Below are 14,422 nucleotides of genomic sequence, written 5' to 3'. Positions count from 1 at the left end.
AGAAGAAACAAAACACACCCCTTCTTTGCCTGCAGACGAGAGCCAGGAGGGAGCCTCCAGAGAGGACTTTATCCTAAAAGTGATGCACTGACACCGGGGTCACTTGTTCAGGTCACCAAGGACCAGTAAGTGACCCTTGAATGCTGCTAAAATTGTATTCTACTCCAAGAAACTGTGGCAGAGGCAAGAAAAGGAATGGAACTGCAGAAAAATTATAGCAAGACGGTCTTATGGTGCCACAAATGTTTTCCTTGCATATACTTTAATTAAGCCTAAAAGTACATTTTCTGCGAGCCTTTTAGGCAGATTTACATTCTCAGAGTCTTTACCATATGCTTGGTAATATGTATATGCGCATGTGTATGGACAAATGTTTATTTTTATTTTAGGATGTTTTGTAACAAAACAGTGTTGGTCCACAGTACACTGTCAAAGCAGCAGCAGCGTTATTATTTTTCCAGTCTGAGGCCTGCTGCTAGACAGGTGTTATTAGGGATGCTACTGAGAGCAATTTCAGGCACACATGGAAGTGGCATCTCAGAAGGAACAGGTACATACTCCTGAGTTGCATCCCTGGCAGTGTTTGGGTAGCAGAAGGGGCATGAGGTCCTTTGGTCCCCTTCCTGAATTTCCATCTCATTCAAAAAAGTGGCTATTTTCTCAATATAGAGCAAGAGCCTAACCACTTCGACTTCAGCCAGCACAGCTTCTTTTGTCCTTACCTAGCATCAGAGAAGTTTGCTTATAAATTTTTAAACATAAGATAATTTATGGCACTGGGCGTGGTGGCGCACGCTGTAATCCCCGCGCTTGGGAGGCAGAGACAGGAGGATCATGCAGGTTTGAAGCCAGCTGCGCGTGCTGGCTTAGGAGACCCTGTTTCCAAATTAAAAAAAAAAAAAAAAAAAAAAAAAAAAGGTCTGGGAATGTAGCCCGGAGGTAGAGGATTTCCAGGAACCCCAGCACCACAATAAAATAAATAAATAAATAAATATTTATGGCACAAGGAAAAAAATTGAGATTTAGAAAAAATAAAAATTTCATATGCAATTTCAAGTGTAATTGAATTATAATCAGAAAATGAGGTCAACACTAAGTAGAAGGTAGGATTTTGATGAATTTTCCTGTAGGGCTGGCTGAGTGGAGATAATCCAACTAGTAAGTTAGCAAACAGTGCCTGTCACTCTAAGATCAGCAAGACGAGCATTTAAACATATAGTATGGTCTGTTAGTGGTCTTTGTTTTTAATGAATTTTCATTCTTAACTATTATCTTAACTTTTAATATTTTCCACCCCTGGGATTTTTCCTTTGAGCCAATATAACGTTTTGGGAAGGTTGCTTGAATTCTACCTGTTCACTTAAGAGTGTTACTAATTCAAAACACCTTTTCCTATTATAAAGAGAAAGAAAACAAAACACAAAGCCCGGGAGGGCTACGGGAAACCCCACACGATGTGGGCTGCCTTCTGGGACCCAAAGCAAGTAGCACGAGGGCGTCAAACCCGAGGAGCGTGGCTTCTCCTGAGAGCGCCTCTCCTGCCCAGGAGCGTTTCACTTCTCATTGTGGTGCTGCGCGGTGGAAGCATGACCAGGAAGGCGAGGACACAGAGCCCTTCCTTCCTGGGACAGGGAAAGTGCTGGTTCTACCAGAGCTCCCGCGGCTTCACAAACATTCACCACAGCCACCCGCTCTGTGTTTAACCCAGGGAGTGGGTAATTCATAGCAGGCCCCTTTCGGGTTTTGACTAGATTTCCAGATCCTGCACAGCCAGGGTCGTTTCCCTCCAGCTCACTTTTCCTGAGCTGTGCTCTTCAATAGAGAGCCTTACAAAAACTAGCGTGTTAATTAGGCCTTCCTGGCAACGGATTGCACGTTAAGGACTTTTTAAAAAAAAGATCTTTTGATTTCCTATATGAATGCAAAATAAAGGTTACTACAGCACATTACTCTTTTTTAATAGTACAGAATTAATTTCTTTAGTAGGAAAATAAAGGCCAACTCTAAGAACAGAAGAACGTTAAAACTAAAAGAATCCCGATATGTGTATTACCAGTTCTGTTATTTACATATCATACGGAAGTCAACAGTTATTTTAAGATTACCAGCAGTTTTATGCAGAACATCATTTTTTCTACCTCTATGAATTCTAATAATCTAGATAAACATGTCTAAAATCTCACATGCACTAACACTTTTATAACTTTGTTGTTAATTTCAGACACAATTTGAAGACAAAGCAGGGCTGATGCTGTACCATGCTGTGCCCAGACTGTCGTTTTTACTCATTTATGATAGGTCGGCAGTTTTGAAATGCAACGCTCTAAATGGAGCAGCCCGTGACGAACTAAAGTCAGGGGTCAAACGTGTCATTTTGTCCACGCATAAGGGGCGGCTGGTTCACTGGAGCGCCCTCGTGAGAGCCCGGCGTCCCCGTGTGGGGTCTGGCCCAGCAGTAAGTGCGCATGTGTTGTCCAGGTGCCTCATCTCCAAACATTACCAGAAACCGACTTCTACGGTGCGCATAAACTCTACACATTTTGTTATTAATACAGTTATTTATAAAGAAAACCTTTTCATGGATCAATTAAGAAGTCTTATCAAACAAATCAACAAGCAAGCATTAAAGTAGAATTAATTAATTATCCAAAAACCCCAAAAAAAACAAAAACAAAAAAAACAAAAACAAACAACCAGAGCCACTTACAGGGCTTGATGGAGTCTTTGGCCAGCCTGGGCTGCTAATGCTATCGCTCTCATCTCCATGAAAGGAGGAGATGCTAGCAGAGCTGGGGGACATTGGGGAAGGGACTGGCAGGTTGCCTGGGGTTGGGGGCTGAGAAATACCCTGAGAGCTGTGGCTATCCTGTGGTAGAGGAATAAAAAACAATGACAAAGGTAGGGCAAACTTTATTTAAGATAACAAAACATCCAGTTTAACAGACCAATTTATATATATAATATGTATATATATATAAAGACACGGACAGACACACACACACAAACACACATATATAAAGGTATTAAAACAACATTCTTAATTAGTATGATTTGGTAAGTTTGCTGGATGCTGCAAAGGCCACAAGCCACCATGCTTACTTCAAGCTTACGTGGAATGCTAAGCATGGGTTACCCCTTATGAAAGAAAGAAAGAAAAAAAAAGCTGTTCACCTTATTTATCAAATAAGGCAGGAAAGCAAAATATTAAGTATGTTGTTGTTGCTGAGGCGGCCAAAACAGGAAGCTACAAACTGAAGGCAGAGAAAATGGCTGCAAGTATCGAACCCAGGCAAGACCCCTTGCTTCCCCCACCCCGGAAGCACTCTAGGTGGGTCTTGTTCCGCCTCCCCCTCCCGGGCCACGAGTTAATGCCATAAGAACTAGTAACTTTCAGATCCACGCCATGAAGGGGGTGGGGAAAGAAAAGAAGACTACAGACACGTTGCACAGAATGAAGGCATGCAGGAGGGAGACGGGGGACGAGGACTGTAGCCGACACCAGGGCAGGGGCGAGCGCGGCCAGGCAGCGCACACGTGCGGGAGGAGTACCTTCGCCTTGCTCTCGGGCTGCGGAGTGCCTTCTTCTTTGCCATCTGCTTTGAGAGGCATGGGCAGCTTGGACTCGCCAGGAGACATCATATCTGCAAGACCCATAGATGCTAATCGAAAACAGGAGAGAGAGTCAGGATTATACATGAGATTTGCCAGCCATGCCCTGCCAGCGCGAGCGGCTGAGTGCGGCACGGGGCACCTGAGTTTTCCTTGAAGGGAGAAAAAAGAGAAACAGTAACCCGGAACATTCCAATTTCCGACTTCAGAACAGTATCACACTCTGGCAATCCTTTTTAGTCAGGAGAGAGAGAGAGAGAGAAAAAGGCAATCACCCACTCCATATGCCCAAGACCCAACACTGAAGGCCAACTTACATCAGCATGATTTTTTCAAAATTATCACCACTTTAATAGAGTAGGCAAGTGGAAATAAGCCAGATGTTTAAACTGCTCATCAGGTGTGAGAAGCAAACGCTGGGCGTGTGTATCCTTTACCTGGGTAATAAAGGGTTTAGTGGCTTCTCATTTCCTCAATTCAAATAATCCATACTTTGCAAGGTTATCAGAAATTTCTTATTGTTCCATTCAAAAATACTGTCCTTTGCACATGGTCGAGTATACGATAAGAGAGTGCTATACACAGAGGACTTCAAAAACAATAATTGAAAATAAACTGTCACAGGGAAGGATTTCTGATCGCTTGATCGCTTGCAATGCAGCGGTGTATCCTAGCCTGGAGCAGGGCCTTGGTCATCAACCCTCCACGGCCAGCTCAGACACCCAGGGCTCTGGGGCCAACCCCTGCTTCTATCTTAGCTCAGAAATGTTATCAGCTCTGTCTAGGTTAGAGAAAGCTTCACCAAAGGGACAAATGATTTACACAAATACTAATAGACACTTTCAGGTTAAAAATATGGGTTTCCTTTTTTTTTTTTTTTTTTTTTTGTAAAGGAAGAACAAGGCTGTAGGGAATTGGTGCTGCTATCCAGGGAATAACAGCTGAATTTCCACAGAACCCCACTGTGAAACCATCTGCTGGTTCCTGGGCTGGCGGGGCTGCCGGCGAGACACGAGCAGATGTGTGAGGAGCAGGGAGTGGGCGGCATGGAGGCCGGGATGGAGGAGGTGGAGGTCACGCCTTACACAGGGCAGGCCCCGGAACACATTCCCGGGTGAAGTCTGGGCAGCCCGACATCTGCCGAGCAGGGCCCATTTCACAGATCACAAAGGCAAGTGCTGTCCCAGCCAGGGGGACACAGGGAGCCCAATGTACCAAAAAGAAAACCAAAGCCCCACGACCCAGCTTCACAAAGGCTCCACAGATTGCCCACTACAAAACGATTATTGCACATATTCATGTATTACTATGTTTTAGAAAATAATTAGTTTTAATTACAGCAGGGAGAGCGTGAGCAGGCTCTGGTGAGTTAGCTGGCAAGCTCTGCGGTGCTAATTTGCTAATATCGTCAGCATCACTGCAGAAAGAGACCACGGGCCCCGCCACGTGCCCGCGCGCCTCCATCGACACGCGCACGGCGCTCTCTGCGCGCTCCCGAGTTTGCTGCGGACACACTGGCTGGCTTCTCAAAGCCCATTTGCAGCCCAGTCAGCCCTTAGCGTCAACTCAACACACAAATCATAATTGGGATGTTTTTCTTTTTTTCAAATTACTTTCAATACTTAGACTTTAAGAACTGGAACAAAAAGCTTTTTCAAGTGATGCAGCTGCAGAGAAAAATCTATTGGGATCAGCTAAAAATGCTGTTATTTTTGTGAATGTGTGAAGCCTCAAAAAAGCAGCTGAGAGATATTACACCAAGAAGACCGCCTTGTTCAAAGCAGGGGATTGATTTCGTGCGGGTCTATCTCTGGGGTCTAACAAGATAGGAATTAGGAAACCTGTACATTTAAAAACACCCTTTTTAGAAGCGCGGAAGGATAAAAGCAGCACAAGCCTGAAACGCAGGGCTGTGTGTGCAATTCCCCACGTCCTCGCTTTTATCCACAGCGCAGTTCAGAGATGAAGCCGGCGCGGTTCCAGAGAAAGGAGGTTGCGGCACCTCGGCGCCGCTTAGCCCCGCTTCTCCAGCGGGCCAGTGCCAGTGCTGCAGCATAAGTTATGTCTGCTGGAATATTATTTTGAAAATAGGAATAGTAAAGTCATACTTTACACATTAAATGTGTTTATATACACAAAAGCAAACTGAAGCAGAAAGAATGACGCCAGCAAGTATTAAGATAATTAGTGATGATTCGTACTGATTTAAAAACCAGATTACATGAATGTAAGCATATGTTGGTCTGAAACGCCCCAAATTTCCTCACTCTGTATTATACACTTTAAAATGGAGCATGCAAGTATGATAAAAAAAACAACAACACCCTGTCCTGTTATTTTCTGAAGGATTGAACCCAGGGGCTCCGAGCTACACCCCCAGCCCTATTTTATTCTTTATTTTGAAACAGGGTCTCACTAAGTTGCCGAGAGCCTTGCTAAGTAACTGAGGCTGGCCGTGAACCTATGGTCCTTGAACTGGGATTACAAGTGTGCACCACCTATGTCTGGATTTGTTCTATTATTTTGCAAGATAAATAAGGGTAGAAATTTAGAGTGACCGTTTTATTTAGTACTTCTGCCTGACAATGTAAATTTTATTTTACTAAATGGATCATAAGGTCTTCCCTTATGGCTTTTATTCCTGTTTTTGCTGAAACGCTTATTATTATTAATTTTTTAGGGGGTGGTACTGGGGTTCCTGGAAACCCTTCTACCTCCCGGCTACACTCCCAGACTATTTTTATATTTTTATTTAGAAACAGGGTTTCTTAAGCCAGCGCGGCGGGCTTCGAACCTGCATGATCCTCCTGTCTCCGCCTCCCAAGTGCGGGGATGACAAGTGAGCGCCACCACGCCCAGCCTTGAAATGCCTTTTTTGACTTCTTACCAGAATCCTCAGTGAATCATTGCAAAAAGCCACATGCCCTCCCGAGCAATGGTACCCGAAGAACATTATCTTTTTTCCCCCTTTCCCAGAAAAGGGAGACCACCACTATTCTAAGGATGTGCTAAGTCAGGTGTCGTTCTTTCTCCCAGCATGCAAAGCTGAGACACTGGGACAATGAGGTTCCTGTGACCAGAGGGCACTGCCCGGGGCCTGAGCACACAGCATGGGGGCGGCCTCTGGAGTGGACAGTGAAACCCGAAGCTGGGATGCTTTCTTCTGCAGGCATGGTAAGGTCCCAGGGAGGCTGTTCACCCTGGATTTGACCCATTCAAAAGAACATAAAGAACATGTGACACTGTTAAACTGAACCGCTCACTCATTCCTGACCCTCCCAGTAGGCTGCAGAGTCCTTCACAGAGGAAGAGGAGCTGGGACCAGCACACACACCGCTGCACTCTTCATGGCAACATACCCTGCTCTGCAGAATAGTTTATTCCTCATTTTGATAGCATAAACAGCCTGTCTATGTTTGTGTACATCTAAATATGTTCGTGACTATTCACATATGTGGCAAAATATAAAGTACCCTGTTAATATACATGCAAGGTAATAGCAAAGCTTAGGGTCTCTGGGTCTGCAGGGCCTGGAGAGAACTCGTGAACGTGTCTACGTGAGAGCCTCCCTGGGAGTGCGTGAGGCTGGGTGGACCCCGAGTGACCCTCCCACCCAGCGACCCCAAAGCTGGCGGTGCCCGCCATAAGCCCGGGCTCCTGCAGCCTGGCAGCCAGGGTACTTCTGCAGGGCCTCAGCATCTTTCCCCCGGGTTGGGAGACCTGGTTTTCATAATTTATCAGATTCTTTGAATTTCTGGGGGTTGAAGGGAGGAGCAGCAATTCATTAAAGTTACTAACTTTAAGCAAGCAAGCAAAACAAAAAACAAAAAACAAAAAACAAAAAACCATCCCTTTAAACTACTTAGAAAATCAACTACCAGGCAGGGTGCAAAGGACCCAAACTTCCGAGTGGAAGGTCCTAGAGCCCCAGGAAAGCAGCCGCACAGCCCGCAGTCTTCCCAAGTGGTCCCGAAAATGGGCAACGGCTCATGCCAAGCAAGGCTGGCGAGGGTTCTGCCAGGTGACCCCTCCGCTCCATGGCACTCACACCCTAAGGTTCCCCAGGGAGCTTCAGAGTGTGGGTTCCTGGGCCGCCCTCTGAAGTCCTGATGGGACTCGGCAAGCTGTAAGCCTTGCCAAGCATGCTGGAAGCCTCCCGGAGCTTGGTGGTAAGTTTGGGGTAGTGTGGCTGACTTTTCTTTGTGAAGGGCCACTGGAGCCAGGGTGCCCTGGATAGGCAGGACCTAACAGGGCACTGCGCCTGGGGCTTGGCAGCGCTGGGCTGGTGAGAGGAAGGCTTGGCTACAGTGGCAGGTGTGGCGGTCTAGCCACTATCTTCATGGTAGCGAGTGGGAGCACTCTACGTTCTGTGCAGTGACTTCTGGAAAGGCTAACTCTGAAGTACAGATGGGTGATGTTTTCTGGAACTTGAATGTCCACTTTAAGTGAGGGTTTAACTGCAGAAAAGCGGATGGCTAATGAATATTATAAGCACAATACAACTTAGTGCAGCTACAATAAAGGAATTGACACATGACTTATAACTTTGCCCACAATAACACATAATTCTAACCTTTTAATCCAAATAGTTAAAACCAAACCAAAAAATGATCCTTGAGAGGGAAAAATCCTTGCCATTTCCATCCAGCCTGCCCTGGCATTTTAAGGGAAGAGAGAGCTGTCACGTTCAGACTCACACCGACTCCATTTAAATAATTACTTGCTCACTGAAGCCTGTAACAATTTGTCACTACACAGGAGGATTTTCTTTGCCCATACACTGTCTGCAACACAATTGTTTGAACTCAGTGAAGAGAACACTGGAATGCCAGTTGCACTGGCTGCTAAGTGAGATTCAGGAAATTCCACTGCCAGGCCTGGCCCGCGCTCGTCTCCTCCTGAAGTGCACCGGGCAGAAGAATGCCTTGCTGTTATCACTGGTAATTCACCGCCATGGGCCCAGATCAAGGAGACGGATGTGACGATGGGCCACTCCTGACCCATCTCAAGTCAAGTGACACCATCAAGCCCCAAACCTTTCCCGGGAGCTACCACGAGGTCCTGTGTGATTCCTGAGGTTCACACAGGGCTGGCAACAGATGGCAAATGCTAGATGGTCACTGCTCCTTGGATGAACCTACTGATTACTTTTTATCAGGTAGCATTTGACTTAATAGAGCTGAAATAAAATCACATAAATGTGAACAGCGAAATTTGATAAATGTCTGAATTATTAAAAATTCAATATTTCAAAATGCACAATGCAATAAAAATATACTATCTCATACAGAAGTCTGTGAGGATAATAGCCTTTCATCGAACAGACCTCATCTGTATGAAGCATCTGGACACTAATAATCACAAGAGGGCCCTGTCTGTGCATCCCCATTGGGCCACTGGACACTAATAATCACAAGAGGGCCCCGTCTGTGCATCCCCATTGGGCCACTGGACACTAATAATCACAAGAGGGCCCCGTCTGTGCATCCCCATTGGGCCACTGGCCCGTGGGAGCACACACACCTCAGGCAGGGAGCTGCGCCATCTGTTGTTGCTTTTCTGTGGCTCTGGGGTCCAAAGGAAAGGGAAATGAGTACTGCTTCTATTAGGTGAAAATGTATCGTGTAGTTTTAGTGCTCTGAAGTAATTTCATTTCAGGAAGCTAGACAAAACACAGACTGTCGCAGCCTGCCTCCTCTGTCACCTGGGATGGCGCCGGCCAGGGAAGCGGAGGCTCCTTACCGACAGGCTGCTGGGCCTGCGCGCTGGTGGCCACTGTAAAACTCCTGCCTCCCTGGGGTCAATGGATGCTCAAGGCCAGGAAGGCCATTGTACTTGTTTAAAATCCTCTCAGCCAGGAGCTTGGTACTGCACAGCTGTCATTCCAGTACTTGGGAGGGAGGCTGAGACAGGAGTATCATAGGTTCAAGGCCAGTCTCAGCAACTTAGTGAGGGCCCTGTGTTGAAAAAAAATATAAAAGGTCTGGGGGTGTAGTTCAGAGGTAGAATGCCCCGAGGTTTAATCCCTAGTATAACAAACAAACAAATCCTCCATTTTTACCAAAACTTTTCCTCAGAAACCCTTAAAGGGAAGTTATCCAGGAGTGCACTATTCAGTGAGACTTGAGTAGGTGACACGGGAACTGGAACAGAAAGTGAGTGTAGCCCTTGAGACAAGAGGCCCAGGTGGCTGCAGAAGGACAAAGGCGACCCGGGCCGGGGCTCTGTCAGAGGGCAGTGGAGACACCCAGCGGCTACAGCCACGTCCCGCCGGCAAGAGCTGCCACAGGGTTGCTCCTCTCACCCACGCGGCAGGCATCCTCTCTTGCGAAGTCACCCTCTGCTCTGTGATGCTCCAGGACCCTTAGCAGGTGGCTCAGGGTCTCAGAGTGAGAACCAGGGAGCTGCTCTGTGTGACGCATTCCCCATGACACAATGTCCTTTGTTTTGGTTTTGATGCCTGGGGATTGAGCTGGGGCGCTCCACCACTGCACTCTGCTCCTGCCCTTTGTGTTTTGAGTGGGGCCTGAGTTGCCCAGGCTGGCCTCAGCTTTGCCTCAGCCTTCTGAGCAGCGGGGATGACAGGCAGGTGCCACGGTGCCTGGCCAGAATACTTTGTTGTTGTTGTTGATTTTTGGTACTGGGGATGGAACCCAGGGGCATTCTACCTCCGAGCTATACCCCCAGCCCTATTTTTTAATCTTTATTTTTTGAAACAGGGTCTCACTAAGTTGCCGAGAGCCTCACTGAGTAGCTGAGGCTGGCTTCTAACCTGCGCGATCCTCCTGTCTCAGTCTCCCAAGCGCGGGGATTACAAGCCTGCGCCACCACGCCCGGTTTCAGAAATGCACGAATTGTAAAAATCGAACCGTTGAGATTGTACGAAGTGTATAAAGTGGAATGAGAACTAAACACGAGGAAAGATTGGCAACAATTTCTCAACACAGACAATCTGCAGACAGCACTGCTGAAGCAGCTACTTCCACGCACACGTTTAAAGGGCTTTCTTAAATGAAAAAGGACTTTGACCTCCCCTTCCTCTGCCCTTCAACCATGTCCTCCAAAATGTGAACTCTCAGTGTTTATCTCTACCACTGCCAAATGCCGAGTTCCTGTTCTGGAATTTTCGGATATTCCTAATAATTTTCAAACATAAAGGGCACTTAGCATGTATGTTTAATGATTTCTAGTGACACTTTCATGACCATATATTGAAGAAACACAGAATGAATAGAAACGCAGTCCCCCAGTCTCAAATAAACTGAGCAAGTGTCCCCCAAACAGAAAAGCAGCACTGCTCCCCGGCCCCCAGATGCCCGGCCCGGGCGCGCCGAGGCCCAGGAGGAGATGGGCCAGGCTCCCTCGGGCAGGAGCTGCCAGGTTACCTGTCGCACTGTTCACCACGGCGGGTGCCATGCTGTACGGCGGTGCCTGCGTGTTCATCAGGCCGGAGCTGTTGTTCATGGGCTGGCTGTAGGGAGAGCTGGAAGCCACAAGTCCACTCTGGTTCATCCCAGGAAAGCTGCCTTGCCTGGGGAAGAGAAAGCAGAGACACACACAGGCTGACCCCGCAGCACAGCGGTGTGCCCGCCGCCGCCTCCGCGCTCAGGTAGGGGGCGGGCTTGGCGTTTTCATGTTTTCTGAAAAACAGATTATTTCCTAGAGAAAGAGATTGAACTCTACAGCTAGGCACTACTTAAAATGTTCAAATATCCTAAGTTAACAAATAAGTTACATATTCATAATCATGTCAAGTGTTCGGAGTTATTCTTTATATAGAGGAATATTAGCTAGCGTACGGAACTTGAGATGAGAACAGGAATTACAAAAGCAAGCAAAATGAATGCCTGATGTTAAATAAGATCTGACTATTAGTGCCACGTAGTATCTTCTCATTAAAGCCAAAGTCAAGAGTGGAAAACAAGTGAGCAGTGTAGGAGTTATTAAGAAAATATACTTGTCTTAAATTTTCTGATATAATGCAAATGAGAGAAAGCAATGTCAACACTCTTCAATCCTGTCATTTAACATCATAAAATTAGGTTCTTAAAAACGCACTGACTTCTCAATACTACCATTATGTAGTGGACAGCAGACTTCCATTTTGTTTCGGTAGGGCTTCACTATCACACGAGGGAAGGGCATTAGGTCTGTACTTGTGACAGTGTGACAATGTCCCTGCCCACCCCGCTCTCCCCTCCTGCACACAGACAACCTTCCTTGCTGACTTAGTTTCACTAGTTTTGCCCTATGCTTAATAAAAGATTAATAAAAGAGAAAAGCATTCTTCAATCCAAAGGAGACGCCCGTCACGATGCTGCTTCTCTGACTGCTCGTAATGGGATGAAGAAGGCAGGGGCAGCGCAGAGCCCGGCAGCGCAGAGCCCGGCAGCGCCGAGCCTGGCTCTCCCAGGGAAAAGGCCAAGGTAATAGCAAGGAATTTGGCAGGTGGGGAAACTACAAGACTCCAGCCCTGCAGTCAAGCAGCTGTATGTAAGCAACAGCCTCAAGAAACTTTTCAAAGTTTTGGGGAGTGATGGTACTTTCAGGAGTAAAGCTAAGAAGAGGGATAAGTCCACAGGCACTCTATCTGTTCTAAATTAATATCATCACATGACACCCTCCACTACCATGAAACTACCACTTGGTGGCTATTAATGTATGACAGACAATATATTTGTGAGATTTTATTTTGCTGCTGCTGTTATTCCCTACCTCAGAGCTACACCTTCAGCCTGTTTTAATTTTGAAAGAGTCTCACTCTGTTGCTGAGGCTGGTCTGGAACCTGTGATCATCCTCTCAGCTTCCCAAATGCTGGGACTATGGCGATGTGGCACCACCATGCCTCACTTGAAATTCTTCAAGAGTAAAAACATCATTTTAAAAAAACCATATATGGTCAGGCATGGCGGCGCAGGCTTGTGATCCCAGTACTTGGGAGACTGAGACAGGAGGATGGCAGGTTTGCAGCCAGCCTCAGCTACTTAGGGCCTCCACAACTTGGTGAGACCCTGTTTCAAAGTAAAGAAAAAAAGGGGGGGCTCAGGGTATAGCTAGGAGGTAGAATGTCCCTGGGTTTAATCCCCAGTACTGCAAAAAAAGAGAAGAAAAAAAAAAAAAAAAAACTCCTACAATGTATGGATTCTTTAGTGTATCCATTTCCAGTAGACTTAACTTTCTGGCTGGCAAGAAACTTGAAACATGGACTATCTGACAAGTCAAAGTAACAAGTTTTTTTTTTTTAAAGAACAGACATACCATTCAGGGAAATTCTATATTAATACTCAACAACAGCTTGGAAAGAATGTGCTTAGAAAGCGGGAAGATGGAAGCACGTGTGGGTGTGTCTCTAGAAGAGCAGGTACCGCAGGGCCTTTGACCCCAGCTCACTGGGTCCACTGTGGACAAGTGCTGACTGCTGCTGGGCACTAGACAGCTCACTGCGGCTCGCAGGACGGACCTGAGATCATCTCAGGGCTTCTGGCTGACCCCAGCACCTCCCTGTGTGGCAGGCTTCACCTGGTCTGGGCCGCTGGCATGCACTTTGGCACCCTGGGTTCCCATGAGGCAATCCCACGTTCATGTCGCTGTGGCAGAAGCAGCTTTTATACAGGCTGCTTTCTTGATGGCTCAGCAGATGAAGCGGGGAGGAGCAGCCTTAAGTTCTGAACAGGCTTTTTTCTGGAAGACCACTTCCAAACCATAACTGCTTCAAGGCACAGCCAGCCTTGTCCCTTCCCTAAGGTCTGCTTTAGTGGCCGCTCCACCCTCAAGGCTGTCTGCCTTGGTGCCCTCTGTAAGCTGCACCCGTGCCTACTATGCTGGCTGTTGGTCATGCTCAAAGAGTTTCTGGGCCCTTCTAGGCAGGTGTGTAAGGCTGCCAGAGGAGGATGTGGGCCTAATCAACACTTGCACATGACGGGCACTAAAAAACCTCGATTACTGAATGAACTGATAAGATAACGTATTTATCACTGCAAAAGGCACCATCAAGTACAGCTAGCATGGTGGCACTAAGAGTCAAAGTGTAAGATCCAACAGGCAGAGGATTAAGTGACGTGCCATCAACCTCAGCCTACGACTTCTCCCCACGCCAGCACCTCCCCTCTCCAATCACGAGGCAAGGAAAGCGCATGTGATGGTTTCTTAAGAATACTCTTAAAATAACCAAAAATCAAATGTTTAAAGGTCCATGTGTTAGATGTCAGCTGCTTGTTACAACGGTCCTCAAGCAAACCACACCCGTGGCTTTAGGAGTCTGGTTAAAAAGCCAGGGATCTTGCCTCTGTCTGACACCAGCCACACTCCCCAGGGCCCGTGCGGTTCAGGGGAACAAGTCACTTGGCTTCCCTGGGCCTCAGTGTTTAGACCTCAACATGGAGGGGCCAGTAATGATGGTAACATTAATGACTCACAAAGTAATTAAACACGCCCAGTACAGTCCTAGCAACTTTGCCTGTTTGACTTTTTTGACTTCCTAAAGGAAGGCAAGAAGAGCTATGTTCATGCATAAATGAAAAAGGATCAGAGACGTTAAGCAGCTTGCCACACCATCAGCAAGTGGCAGGAACAGAGGACAGAGCTGCGACCCCTGCTCTCAGTTCAGCGTGCTGGGCGTCTTTCCCTCGAGGACGTGAGCCGCAGCAGCAGCCTCGCCCTGCCTGGCGCCGGTCTCTCTGCTGCGTGCATGAATCTTTAACCACATGACGTGGACTATTCAGGACAGTGTTGTTTTTAGGATCCTCTCTGGGCTTTTTGGGGTGCAGGTCTCAGGGAGGTGCACAGAGCACCCCTCTTTTGGAAAGAGTGAAC

General features: G+C 47.0%; 1 protein-coding gene across 3 annotated transcripts in view; it reads right to left on the bottom strand.

Annotated features, from left to right (window-relative positions):
• ARID1B (AT-rich interaction domain 1B) overlaps positions 1-14,422 on the bottom strand; it is a 404,291-nt gene that overhangs the window by 29,341 nt on the left and 360,528 nt on the right. For 2 of the 3 annotated variants that reach the window (XM_080700338.1, XM_080700340.1), the window contains 3 exons: positions 10,995-11,140; positions 3,550-3,659; positions 2,708-2,866 (listed from right to left, as the gene is read on the bottom strand). In XM_080700338.1, the coding sequence (XP_080556464.1) occupies positions 2,708-2,866; positions 3,550-3,659; positions 10,995-11,140 (415 nt within the window). The remainder of the gene's footprint in view (positions 1-2,707; positions 2,867-3,549; positions 3,660-10,994; positions 11,141-14,422) is intronic. The other variant, XM_080700339.1, reaches the window with a different exon arrangement.

Source organism: Muscardinus avellanarius, assembly GCF_963383645.1.
Source record: "Muscardinus avellanarius genome assembly, chromosome: 8".
In the NCBI taxonomy this organism is placed as follows: Eukaryota; Metazoa; Chordata; class Mammalia; order Rodentia; family Gliridae; genus Muscardinus; species Muscardinus avellanarius.
Note: the sequence above shows the minus strand (reverse complement) of the source record. Positions and strands in the feature narration are given on the sequence as shown.